Here is a 17,740-nt window from a genome sequence, read left to right on the forward strand (position 1 = left end):
TAAAACAAGAGTAAAAAGTTTTTTTCATTAATTTTGAGAAAGTGGAAAATCACCAAAACTATTTTTAATTTTAATTGTAAGATTACATTAAAAAATTGAAAATTACAGTACATTTGTTGGTAGTTAAATTTTTTATATACTTTAGTATATTTATAAAAACAAGAAAATAAGTAAAATATTTCATTTATATCGACAGAGTGGAAAATAAGCAGAAAAAATAAAACTTTCACTGTAAAGTTATAGTAAAATTATTTGTAATCAGGAAAAGTAGGTGGAAAATACAAGTAAAAGTATGACTAACACCGTTAAATTAAATAAATTCATTAATAGTTTGTACAAACAAAAATAAAACTTAACAAAATTATAAACAAGTAGTAAGCCCTACAAACTACATTAAAATATAAGTTTCAAACATATTTTACTGAAAAAATATTTTTAAGTTGAAATTCGTAAGGATTTTTAATTTTTAATTTGTTTAATGTTAACTTAAGCAATGTATCTTCGAAATATATGTCCTTAACAATATTATAAATATTGTTTTACAAACACTGTATAACAAGCAAAAAAAAAGAATTCTAAAGGTGTTTAATTTATACAAAGGATACTTATTTTAATTTATACAAAGGATACTTATTTTATTAAGCAAAAGTTCTTTAATTATTTCATTCATTTAAGTTCTTCAAAACCTTACAATTAAGATAAAAAATGCTTTATTAAATAAAAGTCATACGTTTAATTTAACAAATTAATTGTAATGAATATCCGTTAAGAATAATAATAAAACACTTGACATTAATGTTTTAACACTTAGTAAGAATAAAGAAAAAAACAATATACAACTTTAGTTAAAACAACAATTAAAAAATACAATCGAACAAAAAGCATCATAAAGTAATAAAAAGATAATTTAGTTATTTATTGAAATATTTTTTTGTAAAGCTCGTTTAAACTTTATAGTTTTTAATTGTGTATTTTTATGTGAATATGCAAAATACTTTAAGTATCTTTAAGTTAAGTCAGTAATGCCAGTTGTTTTTTAATTTGATTTTTATTACCTTCTTCTAATGGTTAAATAAATTTACTGTAGTTTTACAAAAACTTTTATGCTGTTTAGTAATTTTCCTCTCTCTCGTTATAAAAAAAGATAGTTTTCAAAAGAACAAGTTTTTTTGTTTTATTTATACTTGTTGCTTTTTAATCATCCTTCAAAATGTAGTTAGTAACAAGTTTCAAAAAACAAGATCATTTAAACTTTTTCAATATCTTTAGATTTGTTTGTTTTGTTTATTTAAATGTTTTTTTTTTTCAAAACAGCTTTTTTTTTATCATTTCAGTTATAAAACATAAGTTTATAATTATACAAGTTTAACTATAACTTATATTAAAGTAGACTTGTATTTTACGACTAGATGCTTAGCATTGTTGCAACTTTTTAAACACTGTAGTTTAATTAAAATCACTGCAACCAGTAAAGCTTTTTTTTTATGAATAAAGAAGTTGTTTTATTTATAGAAAATAAGTTATGTTTTGTTGAAGAATATTAACATATATTTCTTAATGACAAACCGTTGCTTAAACCGCAGTAGGTTTTTAAATTTAAACTTAGTTTAACAACCCTTCTAACAGATTAAGAAAAAAGAAATTGAGTAATAATATTTGCTTTTTTCTGATTGAACTTGTATGATCTTAAAACTAAACCTCATGTTTTTTAAAAGCAACTATATAAACTGAAAAAATATATCTTTAGGTATCAAATGAATTGAAGGTTTATAGCTTTTAACAGTTAATTTTGTTGAATTTTCTTAAAAATATTTTTTTTTAAATTAGTTTTTAAATATAAGTATAGTCGTACTAAACAAGTTTTTTATTGCTTATTTTTGATTTTTTAGAAGTTTTTTGAATAAAAAAAGTTTATTATTCTAATGCGTAATTATTACAAAATTGTTTTAGTTGAAATCATAACTATTAGAACATTATTTTAATAGATTTCATCTGTTTGTAAAAAACTAAAAAATAAGCCCTTATTTACAAGAATATTGACCATTTTTTAACTGTAAACCTTTTTAACTTCACTAAAATTTAAATGTTAACCTAAGTGTGCACATGTGTGCATTCAATAAAAATCTTTAACTATTTAGTTCTTAAATATATATTCTTTTTTATTTTCAAAAAATTTTTGGAATAAATATTTTTAAAACTTTTTTCATTTATCAAACAGTAAAACTGGATATAAGAAATAATAATTGAATTGTTGTTAAATAGTTCAATCTGCAAAAAGTAAAGTTCTTTTTTTATCAGAAATTTTTCGTAAAAAAGATGAAAATGGTATTTCAATCGAAAAAGATAATAATAGCATCTGCAGTATTTAATGTTTTTATGATTATTTGCTTTTCTTGCCTAGCAGTACATTGTGCAGGAAAATATTATGTTTTGAATAAAAAAAATAGTGAGCAAAACAAAACTATATCAGGGCAAATGAATTTTGAAAAGGTAAATATTTTTAGCTTATACAGTTTATTAATTAAATATTTTATGATATTTTTATACACGCAGATGCTGAACAAGACGATAGACGATCAGAAAAAAACCATGAATGCCCAAATGAATAAATTAGCGGAACAAGATAAAGCAATAGCAAAAATTCAATCAATCAAAGTGGATCAATCAAAGAAAATAGACGATTTACAAAACAAAGTTTTAGGTTTATTAAATACTATTATTTAAATGTAATTTAAAATAAATACATACGTGTTTTTTTTTAGTTTATTCGGTAAGGAATTCGATTAAAATAAAGAGTTGCAAAGACTTAAAAGATTTGTACCCGAGCTTAACAAGCGGCAGTTACATGATTGAAATTGACGGGGAAATTTTGGAAGTTCGATGTGAAATGAAAAGTTCCGCAGGTGGATGGACCGTAAGTTTGTTGTAAAAATGTTTGGTGACTTAATTTTATTAGCTTAAAACATTCTATTCAAATAATATATTTTTTATAACTGTAAATCTCATAAATCTAAGTATTAAAGTGTTTTATACACAGTTTGTAATTACTAAATTTGTATTTAAAACATATATAAAAAAGTTAAAATATAAGAAAAACTATCAAATTAGCTATTTTTAAAAGTGATATGTTATTATTAAGGCTATTGGTGTTTCTAAGTGATAAAAACTTTTTGCAGGTTTTTCAAAGGAGATTTGGCGGAACAGTGGACTTTGATAGAAACTGGAATGATTACGAACAGGGATTTGGCTGCGTTAATGGCGAATTTTGGTTGGGTGAGTTTGTTTTTGTTAAAAAGATTCCTTGGAAAACCATTAAAATGTTATCACAAAAAGTTTTCTGTCAACCTAATACTTTTTAGGCCTGAAACATCTAAATAAGTTGACCAAAGACTCAGATTGTGACTTGAGAGTGGAAATGAGTTCAATTTATGGTGAAAACATCTACACAGAATACAAGTGAGTTTAACTATTTTTGTAAATTACTTATTTGAAAATGCTTCGAGTAGCAGCTAAAATTGTGTAAAAGTTTGTAAATATGTACAGAACATTTACTAAGTCGAAATTGAAATACTAAAGAGTAGTTTTTTTTTTCAGAAACTTTCGTGTAGCTGGGTCAGAGGAATATTACAGACTTTCACTTAAAGAAGGATCTTACTCTGGAAATGGAAGTATATACTTAGTTGTTTTCAAAGTTATTTCAAAATTTGAAGTTTTAAAAGTATGAATTTGTTTTTAAAGGAAATAAAATTTAAATATACTAACCAAAATATAAATAAATTTTAGAGGTTTCAAGTGTAAACATAAAAATTAAAATTAAAAACAGCAATAGCTTACCAACTTAGCTATATTCATAGTGCTTATATAATGTCAAAAACTTTTATAAGAAAAATTAAATAAAGTTTTTAAATGGATATGTCTCTAAAAATAATTTTATCCGTAAGGTGACGCACTGAAAAATTCAAACCATATGAAGTTTAGCACATATGATGCTGATCACAGCAGTCGGCAAAATAACTGTGCTGCTGATGGTGGAGGTGGCAATTGGTGGAATAAATGTGACTGGGAAAACGTTAATGGACCTTACGTAAAATTATTTCGTGATCATGAAAAATTTATATGGTGGGGACATTTGAGTAATTCTGTTTCAATAACAAAAACACAATTAATGGTTAGACCTGCTGCTTGACACTGAAAAATGTGAACTTTTATTTTTTAGATTTGATTTTAAATCAGTAAATACTTTTTTTTTTCTTTTTGCTTTTCTGCTTAATAACATAATACTTTGAAAATTTCAACTACTTGTATTTTAAAAACTTTAATTGAACTTTTTTCTTAAATTTATGTACAAGTTAGCCTTCTCACAACCTAACAACTAATTGTTCTGCTTGTACCATTCCAGACAACAAGAAATTTTGTTTTTAGAAAATACTCCGTTGATTTAGATTTCAGATTAGTTTTTTTTTTTTTTTTTCGAATATACTTATTTTAAGTTTAATAAGCTTGATCCTTTATTACACAAAGCTTAGTTTTCTTTCTATAATTTTAAAATTTAACATTAAAAAGTAACATATGATAAAAAGTTTTTACATAGATAAACATATTATATTGAAGTAAATCGTTTTATCAAATAAAATAAATAACAAGTCATATTTTAACTTTAAGGGAATACATACTGTAATTTTTTATCAAAGAAATTATATTAGTTAAATATCAATCACATTTGTATGTATGTATATATTTTTTGAAAGCATTTATAAAACCAACGGTAAAATATAGATAATTTATATAAAACTTTCAAAATATCGAAGTTGTTTGCATTTTTAGTTTTTAGTCTTTAAGAGTTTAAGAATACTTAATATTTGCGTTTAAATACGAAATTATTTAAAAAGGTTTTGTAGTTTTTTACTCTTTCAGGCTTTAAATTGGAGTTAAAATATCATTTTTAAGACGAATAAAATTTTAGATTTTAAAAGTTTGTCATGGAATTTAGTTTTACTAGCAAGTGTTTATTAAATTTTATAACATAAAAAATGACTAGATGAAGTTGTTTGTACGTAAAGTGAATTATCTATTTATTCAAAGTTTTTGTAAGTAAACAGTTTTAAATTCGCTTATCTTTTAACGAGTTTTTATATTTCAAGCTGTAAGATGTAACTATAAGCAAAAAGTTTCATTACTTTTTCAAAATTTTAAATATTCTAAACAAAAGTAAAAAACGAGCAAATGCAGTTAAAGTAAATTACAGCGTAACCAATAAATACAGGTAAAAAATTACTTAATCTTCACATTTAACAAGTACATAGAACATTTATCATAGTTCTAAATTAAAAAAATTCACTGCTTGTACTTGAAAAATCAAGTGCTTTTAGAGATAAATTTATAACATCTTTATTTAAAATAATATAATATATATTTATACGATGTATTGTGTCAACGCGTCTAAAATGAGTTATAAAATTTTAAACAATAAAAAATTAAATATTATGAGCTTTAATTCTTAACTAAAAAACAATAGGAGGTGTATTAAGCTTAAAAATGAGCAGTGAATACAGTTACAAAAATCAACTGCTGAAATATTTTAATATAAAATTTCAGCACAAATTAACGCTGAAATATATAGTAGTCATTCCATTGGTTATCCATAAAGATCAAATTTCTTACTATCATAAGAAAACGCTCTTAATGAATTAATAGTTTAAATTCAAGCTAACAAAAATCGATTTTTATTGGTTTATTTGTAATTTAAAGCAAAATTTAAAACACTTACAAATATTGTTAAATCGTTCTTCATACTTTGTTCACAAACTTATTCGTTATTTGGTGTATCTTCAAAACTTGAACCTTTTATTTTCAAACTATAACAAGTTGTAAAAATATATAAACTCAGTATTCTTTAATGTAAATAAAAAAATTATTAACCATCGAAAATATATTTACATATACAACTTTGTATTACTAGTAAACATAGCTTTCAATATTATTTATTTGAAAATTATAAATTGATTAATAAAAAATTTAAACCAATTATTAAAAATATGAAACGATATTACGTTTAACATTACGATATCTTAACGAGTTCAACATAGATTTAAATTATTTTTTTAATAAAAATTTAGGTTTAAAATGCCGAACTTTTTTTGTGTTTAGTATTTGTATCTTAAAATAATAAAAAAACAAACGTACAATACAAATAAAAACAAACAAAGTATTTTCATTTTGAATAAAAGTTTAAACATAAACTATATTTCGATATTTAGCGACTTTAAAGTAAGAACATGGTTATAAATGTTATAAAAAAATGTTTTAGTTAACTCTAACATACTTGCTAAAGGAATATACTTTTTAACAAAGAAAAACTTTTCTCAAGTGTTCTTTAGGAAAAATTTGTTTAAATAAAAGTATTTGAAGTAGACGTTAAAGAATATTTTATCGATTCAAATATTTTAAAAAAATAAGTTATTAAAAGCGTTATCTTCAAAGCTATAGCATTAAAATACTTGCTGGCTATACACAGTGGGCTGAAAACGGGGATCAAGCGGCCATTGACATAAAACTGTCATAAGAAGCACTATAATACAATTTAAAGTTACACTTAGTGTTACAATAATAATGATGTTTGTTTTTATTTAAAAAATAGGTTAAATTTTAATTTTTAATGAAACTTTAAATAAAGAAATTTAGAAAAAAAAGAAAATTATAATTGGCTACCTCAAGAGAGTCACATTTACTTCCATTTTAGTTTAAATATGAATGAATTTTCAATATCAAGCCAGGTGAAACTATACTCTAAATACAGTTTGTTTTTAATTTAAGGCTGATCTTTGTATATCAAAGTTTGTATTATTAATAACGTTACATTTGTACTAGTTTATCAAAAGAAAAAAACCGTGAACATTTTGAACAATAAAAACATTTATTCGTTGCAAAACAGTCCAAAAAACAAAATAATTTAGCCTGTGATTAAAAAAAGCACTTTAAATTTACTAGAAAATATAAGTCAAACAGTAAGTTCTTTAACCTTTTTTGAAATTAAGTTTCTCCAATAAATAAAACACTCTATTCAGTAGCACAAAGCATATGTAACACAGTTTCCCATTCTGAACTACATGATGAAATTTTTTCATTTAGCTGCAAACAACTTCGCGCAGTATGTCCGATTTTTTTACAATAAGTTCAATTCAGTCTGTCTAAAGTGTTGTTAACATCGTAGTCACTCTTGTCCCATAATCGTTTTAAACAGTCTGTTAAATTTTCATACTGAGAAGTTTTCTTTGAAAAGTTCTTTCTGTACTGTCTTAGAAACTTGTTGTTAGCTTCCAATCCACTTTCGGTGTAATTTAGCAAACCTCTACCGTTGTTTTGCTCAATTAGTTCAGCACTATGTGCAAGAACAGTATGCGCAGTTGGAGTAAAGCGAATCTATTTAACCGACTTGACCAGCATCATTGTTTTTTGAAATAAAACTGAGTATTTCTCTACATTAATCTTTCTGTTAGAATTTATAGGCCATAAAATAATGGAAACATACATAATAATTTTGTAAATGTTTTCTTTTAAACTAACATCAGAAATATTCTTCGTCAGCAGAGTCCTATTATTGGTGTTTAGCAAAGTTTTGACTACGTTACCTGTTGTAGAAGTTCCACCATGGCCTGTGGGATACGGTTTTTCAAGAAAACATTTAATTTGCTATAAAAGGGTAAAAAAAAACTATTTTAATAACGAAAACATATACTAAGCTACCATGTTTTGACCAATACTAACTGTTCTCATCATTCTTGGAGCTTATATGGTTTGTAAACAAAAGTAAGTGAATCTATACACATTAAGAACCTTCTAGAACATACAAAATGGTCTTTTTTGTCACAGTAAAAAACCAGGAATAGGATATTATATCAATTTTTTTAACAGAAATATCGCTTGTCAAAACCTAAAAAAATAGTTATATTCCACATAATAGATTTGTCTGTAAATTTGTATATAGATTCCTTGTCATTTTTACTAAATTATTTATAAAAAAAATTATGGTGGTTCTACGGTGGCGAATTGAGAAAATTAACCCTGAAGAATACCCTAAATTACCAGAAATCATCAATGAATTTTCGGCGAGAATAGAAGATTTTTTAAATAAGAAATAATATACTTTTACATTTAAATATTTAAAGAATTTTGACTTTTTTTAATTAACATTAAACCAAAGAAATGAAAAAACTTAAAAAAAAGTATTTGTATAAAAGCTTATGAGGTGTTTTTTAACAGTAGATGTAGACCTTAATTTTGACAAAAATTTAAGCATTTTTTGAGGCTTTTTTAAACTTAAAAAAAGCAAACTTTGGCTACATTTAAGCTTACATAACTTTTAGTATACTTTAAGCAGAACAGAAACAAACCCAGTTTTTAAAAGACGAAACCCCGCTCTAAACAACTAAATAAAAATCTTGCTTTAACTGTTTAGTCGCGAAAATATTCAATGGCCACTTGCCAGCCCACTGTGCTATATGTACACAGCTCAAGATTAATAAATATAAACTCTATTTCTTTGCAAGCTTTCAACTTCCTGAGATCATAAGAATTATACTAGGATTTTAGTCTGTACAATGTATCACCTTTAAAAATGACATTCTAACATTAGCAGCTATCAATCAGAACTATTACGTCGTCAAATACATTTTGTATTTAGCTTGTAACAGCAGTTTTTGAAAAAAATGTGTTCAATTCATTCGATTCGACGATTAACCAAAATAATATTTTTATGGCTATAAGTTTTTTGTCTATGAATCACAAACATTCTATAGTTAAAGATTTAGACCTAAGTACTGTTTTTATTATAAATTTCTATGCAATATTATTCGGTCTTACTTTTAACTACTATATTTAACGAAAAAGAATTCAGCAACATGAACTTGTGCCAACAGAAACAACATTTACAGTTCTTATTATAATAACTTTATAGTCAAGTTAGTTCTGCAAAATTTTTAAAACTTTGTCATCACAGTGTGCCCTTGTGCATAGTAATGCGCATAAAATTTATTCTTCTGTTAACTAAAAAAGAAATTAAGATGAATTTTTTTTACGTTTATTTTGTCTTTTTTCTATTGGAAAAGCTAACTTAAACGAAACTTAATAGTATTAACACGTTATTTATATTTTACGACATTTAAGAAAAAAAAGTAGCGCTAAAGAAACTAGTTCGTGATAGTTTAGTGTGCACATAACTTATTTTCCAAAAATGCACTGTGCAGCGCTTTTATAAAAGTGAATACCTTTGACTTAGATCTTAGATAAATCAAAATAAGGAACAGTAGTTTAAGTAATTTATTAAAGTTTATGATCTAATTTTATTAATGCTCTTTAGTTTCTAATTCATAGAATTTCAAAAACTTGTTTATAAATAATATCGTTTAACTCGGTTATAAATAATAGCAGTTTTATAGTGCTTATATTATTTTATTTTTATACGTTTCTCTTACATAGAGAATCGTCATAAGCTTTTGTTTATATATCTAATTTGATGAAGTTTAACTTTTTTACTTTATTTTAAATGCTATCAAAATTTGTTAATTCATATCTAGTTTAATTTATTTATACTTTAATTTAAACTTAAATTTGTGCTTACACCAAAATCAACTATATACATTAAACCATTTTATGCAATTTACTAACTTTATTTTTAAATGAGATTTAAGTATTTATATCTGTTTGATTTTTAAGTGTATGTTCTTAAACATTATTAACACTTATCAATCAAACTTTTGTGTTGACCAAAATTAAGCTAGGCTGTTTAATTTACTTTAAGAATTTTTTGCTTCAGCTCTATTTTATTGATTTACTTAAAGTAAGAAAAAATATTTGTTTACACAATTTCTACACTTAAAGTAAAATTTGTAAAAATATTTTTTTTACTATTTCAAAAGATAACCAAACAATAAGCTAACTTAAAAGTATATTATACTTTGCTTTTTTTGGTGATATGCAAGGATTATGGTAAAACATATTAATATATCAACTGCTTAAAAACATTAAATGTATAAAAACTAAAAATAAAAGTTCAATTTAATTTAAAAAAACTTAGAGATATGTAGCATCGGATCCGGCCTTTGAGTTGTTTTAAGTTAAATTTTTTTTTATGTATTCAAATAAGAACTTTAATAAAATTTCAAAGATATGCCATCAACTTAATTCATAGTAAACTTTTGTGCTATTCTTATGTTTTTATTTCCATTCTGAGATTTAACAAATTAAATACCTTTTTAGTATAAGCTTACAATAGTACAGCAGTCCACAAAGGTCTATGTCGCAAGCAAAAGGTTGCCAATGTATTTTTCACATGCCTAACCGAGTTGTCTTCAACCTTTTCAAAAGTTTTGCGTAGTAAACAATTATGAAGACAAATTCTTTGCCCACTATAGTATAACTAAATAAACTATTTATATCAGAAAAATAGCTATTTATTAATTTTCATTTTTTTTATGCGAAAATAATGTGACAAAAAACTTTTTTTTTTTTATGTCTCCTTTTCCTTTAAAAAACCAAAAAATTCATAAAAAAACATCACCTTACTAATATTTACGTGCACAGTAAGACAAATTCTTTGCACGGACTGTGAATACCACTGGTTTAACCATAAATACAGAAACATTCGTTTGTCTAACTTAAAAACTTATGCCTGATTTATTGTGTGGCGATATGTTGCTAAGCACAGATTCAAGATTAATATAAGAAAATCGCAACATAGTTTTAAGCACTAGGGTTTAATTTTAATTAAACAAATGTTTATTCAGTGTTGAGTGTTGACAAATCTTTATATCTTTTATGTTTAAAAATTATTGCTAATTGTTTAAACTAAATAGTTGACCTTAATTTAACAATTATTTGCATAATATTTGGTAGATAAATCTTTATTCTACAGTTAGTATAAAGCTTAATTAATTTTTTGTACGCCAAAGCGAAAAAAAATTGCTAGTGTTTTCTCCAATCATATTTTAAAAAGCAGAGTCGTTATTATTCATTAAATACAGCTGTTTAAAACTTATTTTAATTCGATCTTAGTTTGTCTTGATTAAATGCTTTAAGATATAAGTTTCAGTAGCTATATAGTATTGATAACCGCGAGATTTACGCTATACTAAAACTATGGCATATATGGCTATTATGTATGTAAAGTATTTTTGTAAAAATATTTATAATGTAGACTGCTTATAAGCATATTTCAGTCAAAATTAAATTAGTATAGTTACGTGTATAATTTTAATATTAAAACAAAAAAAAAATTACAAAGATATTTATAAGTAATATTTGAGTTATAGCATAATCGGTCAAAAAAAGATTAATTATAATAATTTTTAGAATTTGTAGAAATGGATTTATACTGTTAGTAAACTAAAAATGACTAGTAATAAAATTTTTTTTTTGTTATACTTTTATACAAATTAGATAAAATGATACAATTTGTAGGTAAAAAAAATTACTTGAAATAAAATTTAAATAAAAATTTATAAGGAAAATTTAAAATGTATTATTTTATTACTATGAGTATAGCTTTTTTATGTGTTTATATAACGTTTATAAATTAATCTTACAATACCTTTAATTAAGCCCTTGGTAGTGATAATCTATGATGCAGCTTATGAATGTTAATTGTACTTGAGTCATTGTGAAAATAAATTAAAACACCAAAAAGTTATACAAAAAATTTCTTACAATTTTGTGGAGCTGTGATCCTTGTATTGAAGAAAATTAAAATGGCAGTCAAGAAGCAAGTAAGTTTTTTGTTATTTAACTAATTGTAGACTAATTCTAACTTATTTCCAAGAGAAGCATGAGGTTCATGATAATAAGAACAATTGTTATCTTCATTTTCAACATAAATATGTCTTTAAATAAAACAAATATAACATAGTAGTTATCTATTTTAAGTTTTTTTCATATGCAAATTAATTACAAGAAAAATATGTATGATACTAATATGTGATGTGCTTTACAAGCCTTAGATTTAATATAATACAGGGTTTTCTTTAAAATTACTAGTTGATTAGTAAATCTCAAAAGAATATGTTACATAATTAGTTTCTTAATGAATCTTCAGTATATTTTGAGTACCAATTATTGATTTTAAATTCAAATTAAAAAATTACATAATTTAATTTTATAACTGTCAATGAGCAATATTATCTATCATTTTTATAAAACTATTTCTTATTTAGTAAATTTTTATCTATATAATATTATAGTTGTGTATATTGTAGGAATTATGAAATTTGTTATGACAATAATATGAAAAATTTGCAGTAGTTACTCAAAATATTGTAAAATATAAAAGGATATAAACTATTCAGTAAAATTTAATTCTGGTGATGTCCCAGGGTCAGTTGTGATTATTTTATCTGCTTTTAGTAAATCTATATAAATAGACATTGTCCTTTGTAATTTAATTCCAGACTATTAAATGTTTCTAAAGATAAAGTTTGTAAAATAATGTTTATATAGTATGTGAATAATATAGAAATAAAGTTTGGACAACATTTGTATTACTAATCAGTGAACTCAAAGAATATATTGTGATTAAAGTCTCTGAGAAGTTTTAAATAAAAACTATAAGATATTAGAATTAAAGTACCAAAATGTTATATGATGAAAAAATAATTTGTTTTATCATTCTTCATATTTACTTAGATTACTATTAGTTAAACCATCTTACCTGATATTTTTGCCATATACTAAATGGTTGTTTGGTCTGATGGAACTAAGAAGTCAAACTAATGTAATGCTTAATAAAGTTGTTATTGTTAAAAACATAGATTATGTATTACTTGTAAATGAACAATTGCCATAGTGTTTAAGTTTTTGTTTGCTCTATTTTGTAACTCCATGTTAATTCACGAAAGTCCCATCTAGTATGATAATTGTTAATATAGTTCATATACAAAGATAGTATAAATAAGTAAATCTAGTGTTACTGGTAGTTTTCACACCAAAATAATAGACTGAAATGTCCAGATTGCAAATTAATGCCAGAATAATGGCGCTTAAATAAAATACAAAGAAAAATTGTGTATAAATATAAGTATTCAAGCAGGGCTTAAAAAAATTCTTTAATGACTCTTGCAAATTATGCTGTTATTTAAATGGTAAAATGAAACCAATTTAAATTCAAAAATAGTTACTAATAGGTATTAAATAAATGAAATTCTGTAGTAAATGGTTTTATGAACCTGAATCTCTAAGTATTATAATATTCATCAGCATTCCTTAATCAGTATTTCAAATCTAAAATTTAGCTTAGTTATTAGATTAGCTAGCTGCTTGTAATTTATACTCCATAGTCTTTAATAATCAATTATGTGAGAGCATTCAGTTTTCAAGTAAATAGTTAGATTATGCAGATATTTAACAAATTTAATTGTATGATAATGTTCAATGATCATCTTGACCAATCTGATATTTGGTTAATGCTAATATTTATTATTGATGACCATTCTAACAAGTATTATTCCATTATTGCAGAAGAAGTCAGCTGACAACATCAACTCCCGCCTCCGCCTGGTCATGAAGAGTGGAAAGTACCACTTGGGCTTCCGCCAGACCATCAAGGATCTGAGGAATGGAAAAGCCAAGTTGATCATCCTTGCCAACAACATCCCCGCCATCAGGTATTTAATTTGTTATTAATTTTGGGTTTTTGATTAATACCTCTTATTTAGGTATTTAATTTTTTTTTGTGAGGTGTAATTAAGTTATTCATTGTTTAATATTACTGCTATAAATAATAATATAATATTTAGGTGTAATTTACAAATATGTTTCTTTAAAAATAATATTAACTAAATGTTGTTAGACACTAAGCATTAATAAGAATCAAGCTATCTTAAAAACAATTTAATATTTGTTTATTTTCTTTGTTTTAATTTTAAATTACTAAAATATTTGTTTATATATGATGTTGAGAGAAATCTGAGACACATCACTAAGATATTTTAACTTGAAGTCAATTTTCTTGCAGCAGCTATGTTTTTGTGTGATCCACATTTGGAAATTTAAAAGCATTGAAAAATACTTGTAAAATGAGAATAAAAAGAAGGTTAATTAATACATTTCAGTTGAAATAATAAATGAATGTTTGAACCACTAATTGTTCAAAAAGAAATTTTTATTCATTTTACCACAACTCAAACTCACCAATAAATTATTTACTAATTGTTGGAAAACAACCTCAGCAAAATTAGTAATGTCAAAGGACAAAGATTTAACTATTTAATTGTGCAACCTCTGGAGACTTATTACTCAGGGCCACCACCAGGGATGCATTAGTCTTATTAATAAGTTTTAAATAGTCAAATAAGGTCTTCAATATTAAAAATTAACTTAACTTACCACTTGACCAGAAATTATCTAACACATAACTTGTTCAAATATGTTCCTCTAGAATAAGACCAGGTTGTATATATGTTGCAGTTTGGTAAAAAAGTGAGGTAAATTAAATTCAATACTCTAATTTTCATTTGCTATTTTCTGTTGCAAGTGTTTTTAGCTGTATGATACATTCATGTTATTAAACTTTAAAACTTTATTTCAACATTTTTGCCTCAATGACAAATTATATTTTTATTTCATGTGGCATTAACCGAGAATGGTCTAGTGCTAAACATTTACCATATTTTTTGAAAAAAGTTTAATTTAAGTTCTGAAGTTTTCAAAGCTTCACATACTATCACAAGTTTTTTTTGCCAATTTTCAAAACAATGGCAACTATTTTGCAACCACTTAAAATGATTACTCACCTTATTACCCATCAAATAATAACCTTGTGGATAGTGAAATCCTAAAATATTGTTCAAACAAACTTATGTCACATATTATAACGAATTTAGCTTACATGTTTTGTTAAGTCAACTAATCAAAGAGCTGATAATATTTAAACTTACTGCAACCTCTCATTGACTATACGCCAACAAAAACAATCTGTATGCATATACTAACCAATGTTTTTCAACCAACAGGAGGTCAGAGATCGAGTACTACGCCATGCTGGCCAAGACCGGAGTGCACCACTACACCGGCAACAACATCGAGTTGGGAACCGCCTGCGGTAAATACTTTAGGGTGTGCACCCTTGCCATCACCGACCCCGGTAAGTTGTTGCAGTTGATTATTAATAAGTTTGTTGCTGACATTAAGATTTTGTTATGGTTTATCAACACTTTGATTACATTGTTTCAGGTGATATATTTAATTTTTTTTAATTTGGTTGATTTGTTTATAGTTGCTGAGATAAAATTATTAATTCAAGTTTTCATATGTATTTATAAGAATAAGTTAAATGTTTTCTACCATGACCTTTTATTTTTTCCATTTTATAAACAACTTAAATGCTATTGCTTAAAAATTACTTTTAACTGTCTGGTGGCGACCTGTTTTATATATTAATGAATTGTCACTTATTCAAGAAAACATTTATTGCTAAAAATACATTCTATGGTTATTTTAATTTTAAGAACTAATCAAGTATTTGTACTAAGTAATAAACAATTAAATGATAATTAGTATTATGAAAAGGTTTAAAACTAGATTAATCTTTTATTCTGATGTATAAAAACTATGCAACCATAATTATTTTTTTTATCAAGTTTCAAAACCTAATTTAAAATTTGAAAGATAACAAATTATATATTTAAATTTTAAGACATTTCAGATACTACTTAAATTCTCTTTCAATATGAAAAATTTGAATTAAGTTTTTCACTCTGTTTAATTAATATATTTATATACATTTAAATACACTATTTCTTGCAATGTTTTTAAAGGTAAATGTATATGAATAATGTTTCATACAAAATCATAAACACTTTCTTTTACAGGTGACAGTGATATCATCAGGAGCATGCCATCAGCTGAGCAGAAATAAACTAATTAGTTTTTATTTAGTCAATTCGCTTAATAAATTATGAAAAATTACATTTGTTGTTGTACTTAATAGTAAATAAAATATAGTGCGAAGGTGACAGTAGTATATTTATAATAATTATTTGCTGTTGTCCTATAAGCCGTTTTGATTTACTGCCACTGCAATAAAACTTCTCGAACTTCGCCAGTTTTATTTAAATAGTTAAGGTTTGTAAGATAAAGTTATCTAAATGTTACATTAATAGATCTATATACCTTAAATTGACAACCAAAGCAGAATATGAATGGCACAAAGTCAAATCATGTTAAATGATTTTAGCGTTAAGTAAATTTAAATGATCAGATAAAGTTATATTAAATAAAATCTATGATCTATAAAAAATAAAGTTTTGGCACTTGTAATCAATCATTGTCCCTAGCTGCACTCTTGATTAAACTGCACTATTCATTAAATTACATGCTGAGTATAGTTTTTCAATTTACTGATATCCCTCTAAACTTAAAGATATAAAAATATAAGCAAATTTATTGAAACTAAATATATTCTAAGAGTATTTATATTTCAATAAACGAAAAACTGGAAGAAGTTAACCTTGCTGTCATGAAAGGGACTGTACATCCTAAAATCTGGTTAAACCTGACTGCATTTACAAATTGTTATTAATTAAAACGCCAGTTTGGTGTGAAGTTGACCGGCTATTTATAAATTGAACAGGGTTTCTTGAAATTGACAATTAAGGCTAATAGGAAAATATTGAATAGACACAATAAATAATTCATACAGATAATTTCTTGCCATGAAAACTTTAATTGTAAAACACATGAAGTTGCTAGTATTTCTACACTATTTAGCCCAGTTTTGAACTTAACTTTAAACTAAATACAAACCAGAAAATGTCTACATTTAAAACTTGCCCTAAACATTTGGTAATCCTGATTGAAGCATCTAATAAATTAAAGAACTTTGACATAGCTTTTGTTTGTAAGAGTATTCAATGATGTTTTTATGGTTAACTTATATATGTTTTTTAAATCAATACTTATCGAAAAGGCAGCATTTAAGTAAATAACTAACCCAGGGTTGCTTCTTCACTTGGATTTTGACAATTTAGGTAGAAAAAATGAGAAATTTCGAAAAGAACCTGGAAAATCGAACTTAACACTTCATAAAACCCGGAATTTTAACAGTTTTCATATATTCAATTTGATTTAAAAAATCTACCACATAAATAAAAAGAAATTGTCATCAATATCTTGTTTAAATAATAAATATTTTAAAGTAGAAAGAGTATCTTTTAAATGTTTTCATACTCTTTAACACAGTTTCTTACTTTAAACCTAACAAGTTTTGAGAACAGTTTTTGTTTACCCAATATTTTAAAAGTACGTTACATTTGAATGTTTTCTCTGAGCTGAATGGAATATATCTTTGAAATATTCCTGCCCCCAAAAGAAGAATTTGTAGACTTAACAAACTTAATTTAATAGTTCATGTTATAAGCTCTAGAACTGAACTTCAGGACAATTATTATCTCTCCAGTTATTTTTTATAGTTAAAAGGTGACGTACAGATAAACTTTTGAGCAAACCTTTCATAGCTTTGAACTACGAACAAATTAATAGACAGCACAGTTTACACAATCAAATATGCCTTGCGAACTAAGACATAGCAAAAATGCGTAACTAAGCGAGAAATAGCAAATATCTATAATGTTGGCTGTTTTCAATGCATTTGATTAAATACAGTAGCGTAACTTAACTATCTTTTTGTATACAAGAGCATATTTTAATTTAGTTCGTACATATATATTAAAATTAATTTAATAACATTTGTTTTTCG

The 17,740-nt window shown here is 24.8% G+C and overlaps 2 protein-coding genes across 2 annotated transcripts; both read left to right on the forward strand.

Moving 5' to 3' along the window:
* Positions 1 to 2,475: 2,475 nt before the first annotated feature.
* LOC145836483 (fibrinogen-like protein A) lies at positions 2,476 to 4,186 on the forward strand. Its single transcript, XM_082944281.1, has 7 exons — positions 2,476 to 2,490; positions 2,554 to 2,694; positions 2,795 to 2,914; positions 3,177 to 3,273; positions 3,360 to 3,456; positions 3,595 to 3,668; positions 3,942 to 4,186. Exons 1-7 carry the CDS (start codon positions 2,476 to 2,478, stop codon positions 4,184 to 4,186), a joined length of 789 nt encoding a protein of 262 aa, XP_082800407.1.
* A 7,508-nt stretch (positions 4,187 to 11,694) lies between these two features.
* On the forward strand, positions 11,695 to 15,953 carry LOC145835393 (large ribosomal subunit protein eL30-like). The gene is made up of 4 exons (XM_082942962.1): positions 11,695 to 11,759; positions 13,504 to 13,649; positions 14,997 to 15,127; positions 15,855 to 15,953. Exons 1-4 carry the CDS (start codon positions 11,742 to 11,744, stop codon positions 15,899 to 15,901), a joined length of 342 nt encoding a protein of 113 aa, XP_082799088.1. The 5' UTR covers positions 11,695 to 11,741; the 3' UTR covers positions 15,902 to 15,953.
* Positions 15,954 to 17,740: the final 1,787 nt, after the last annotated feature.

This window comes from Thalia democratica, chromosome 5 (assembly GCF_965202585.1).
Source record: "Thalia democratica chromosome 5, ktThaDemo2.hap1.1, whole genome shotgun sequence".
Taxonomy (NCBI): domain Eukaryota; kingdom Metazoa; phylum Chordata; class Thaliacea; order Salpida; family Salpidae; genus Thalia; species Thalia democratica.

What these genes read in the sequence shown, in the direction of transcription:
- LOC145835393 (XM_082942962.1), top strand. An exon ending in AACAACATCCCCGCCATCAG is followed by an intron (nt 13,650 to 14,996) that starts GTATTTAATTTG and finishes TTCAACCAACAG; the next exon opens with GAGGTCAGAGATCGAGTACT. An exon ending in CCTTGCCATCACCGACCCCG is followed by an intron (nt 15,128 to 15,854) that starts GTAAGTTGTTGC and finishes TTTCTTTTACAG; the next exon opens with GTGACAGTGATATCATCAGG.
- LOC145836483 (XM_082944281.1), top strand. An exon ending in TAGACGATTTACAAAACAAA is followed by an intron (nt 2,695 to 2,794) that starts GTTTTAGGTTTA and finishes ATTAAAATAAAG; the next exon opens with AGTTGCAAAGACTTAAAAGA. An exon ending in ATCTTACTCTGGAAATGGAA is followed by an intron (nt 3,669 to 3,941) that starts GTATATACTTAG and finishes TTTATCCGTAAG; the next exon opens with GTGACGCACTGAAAAATTCA.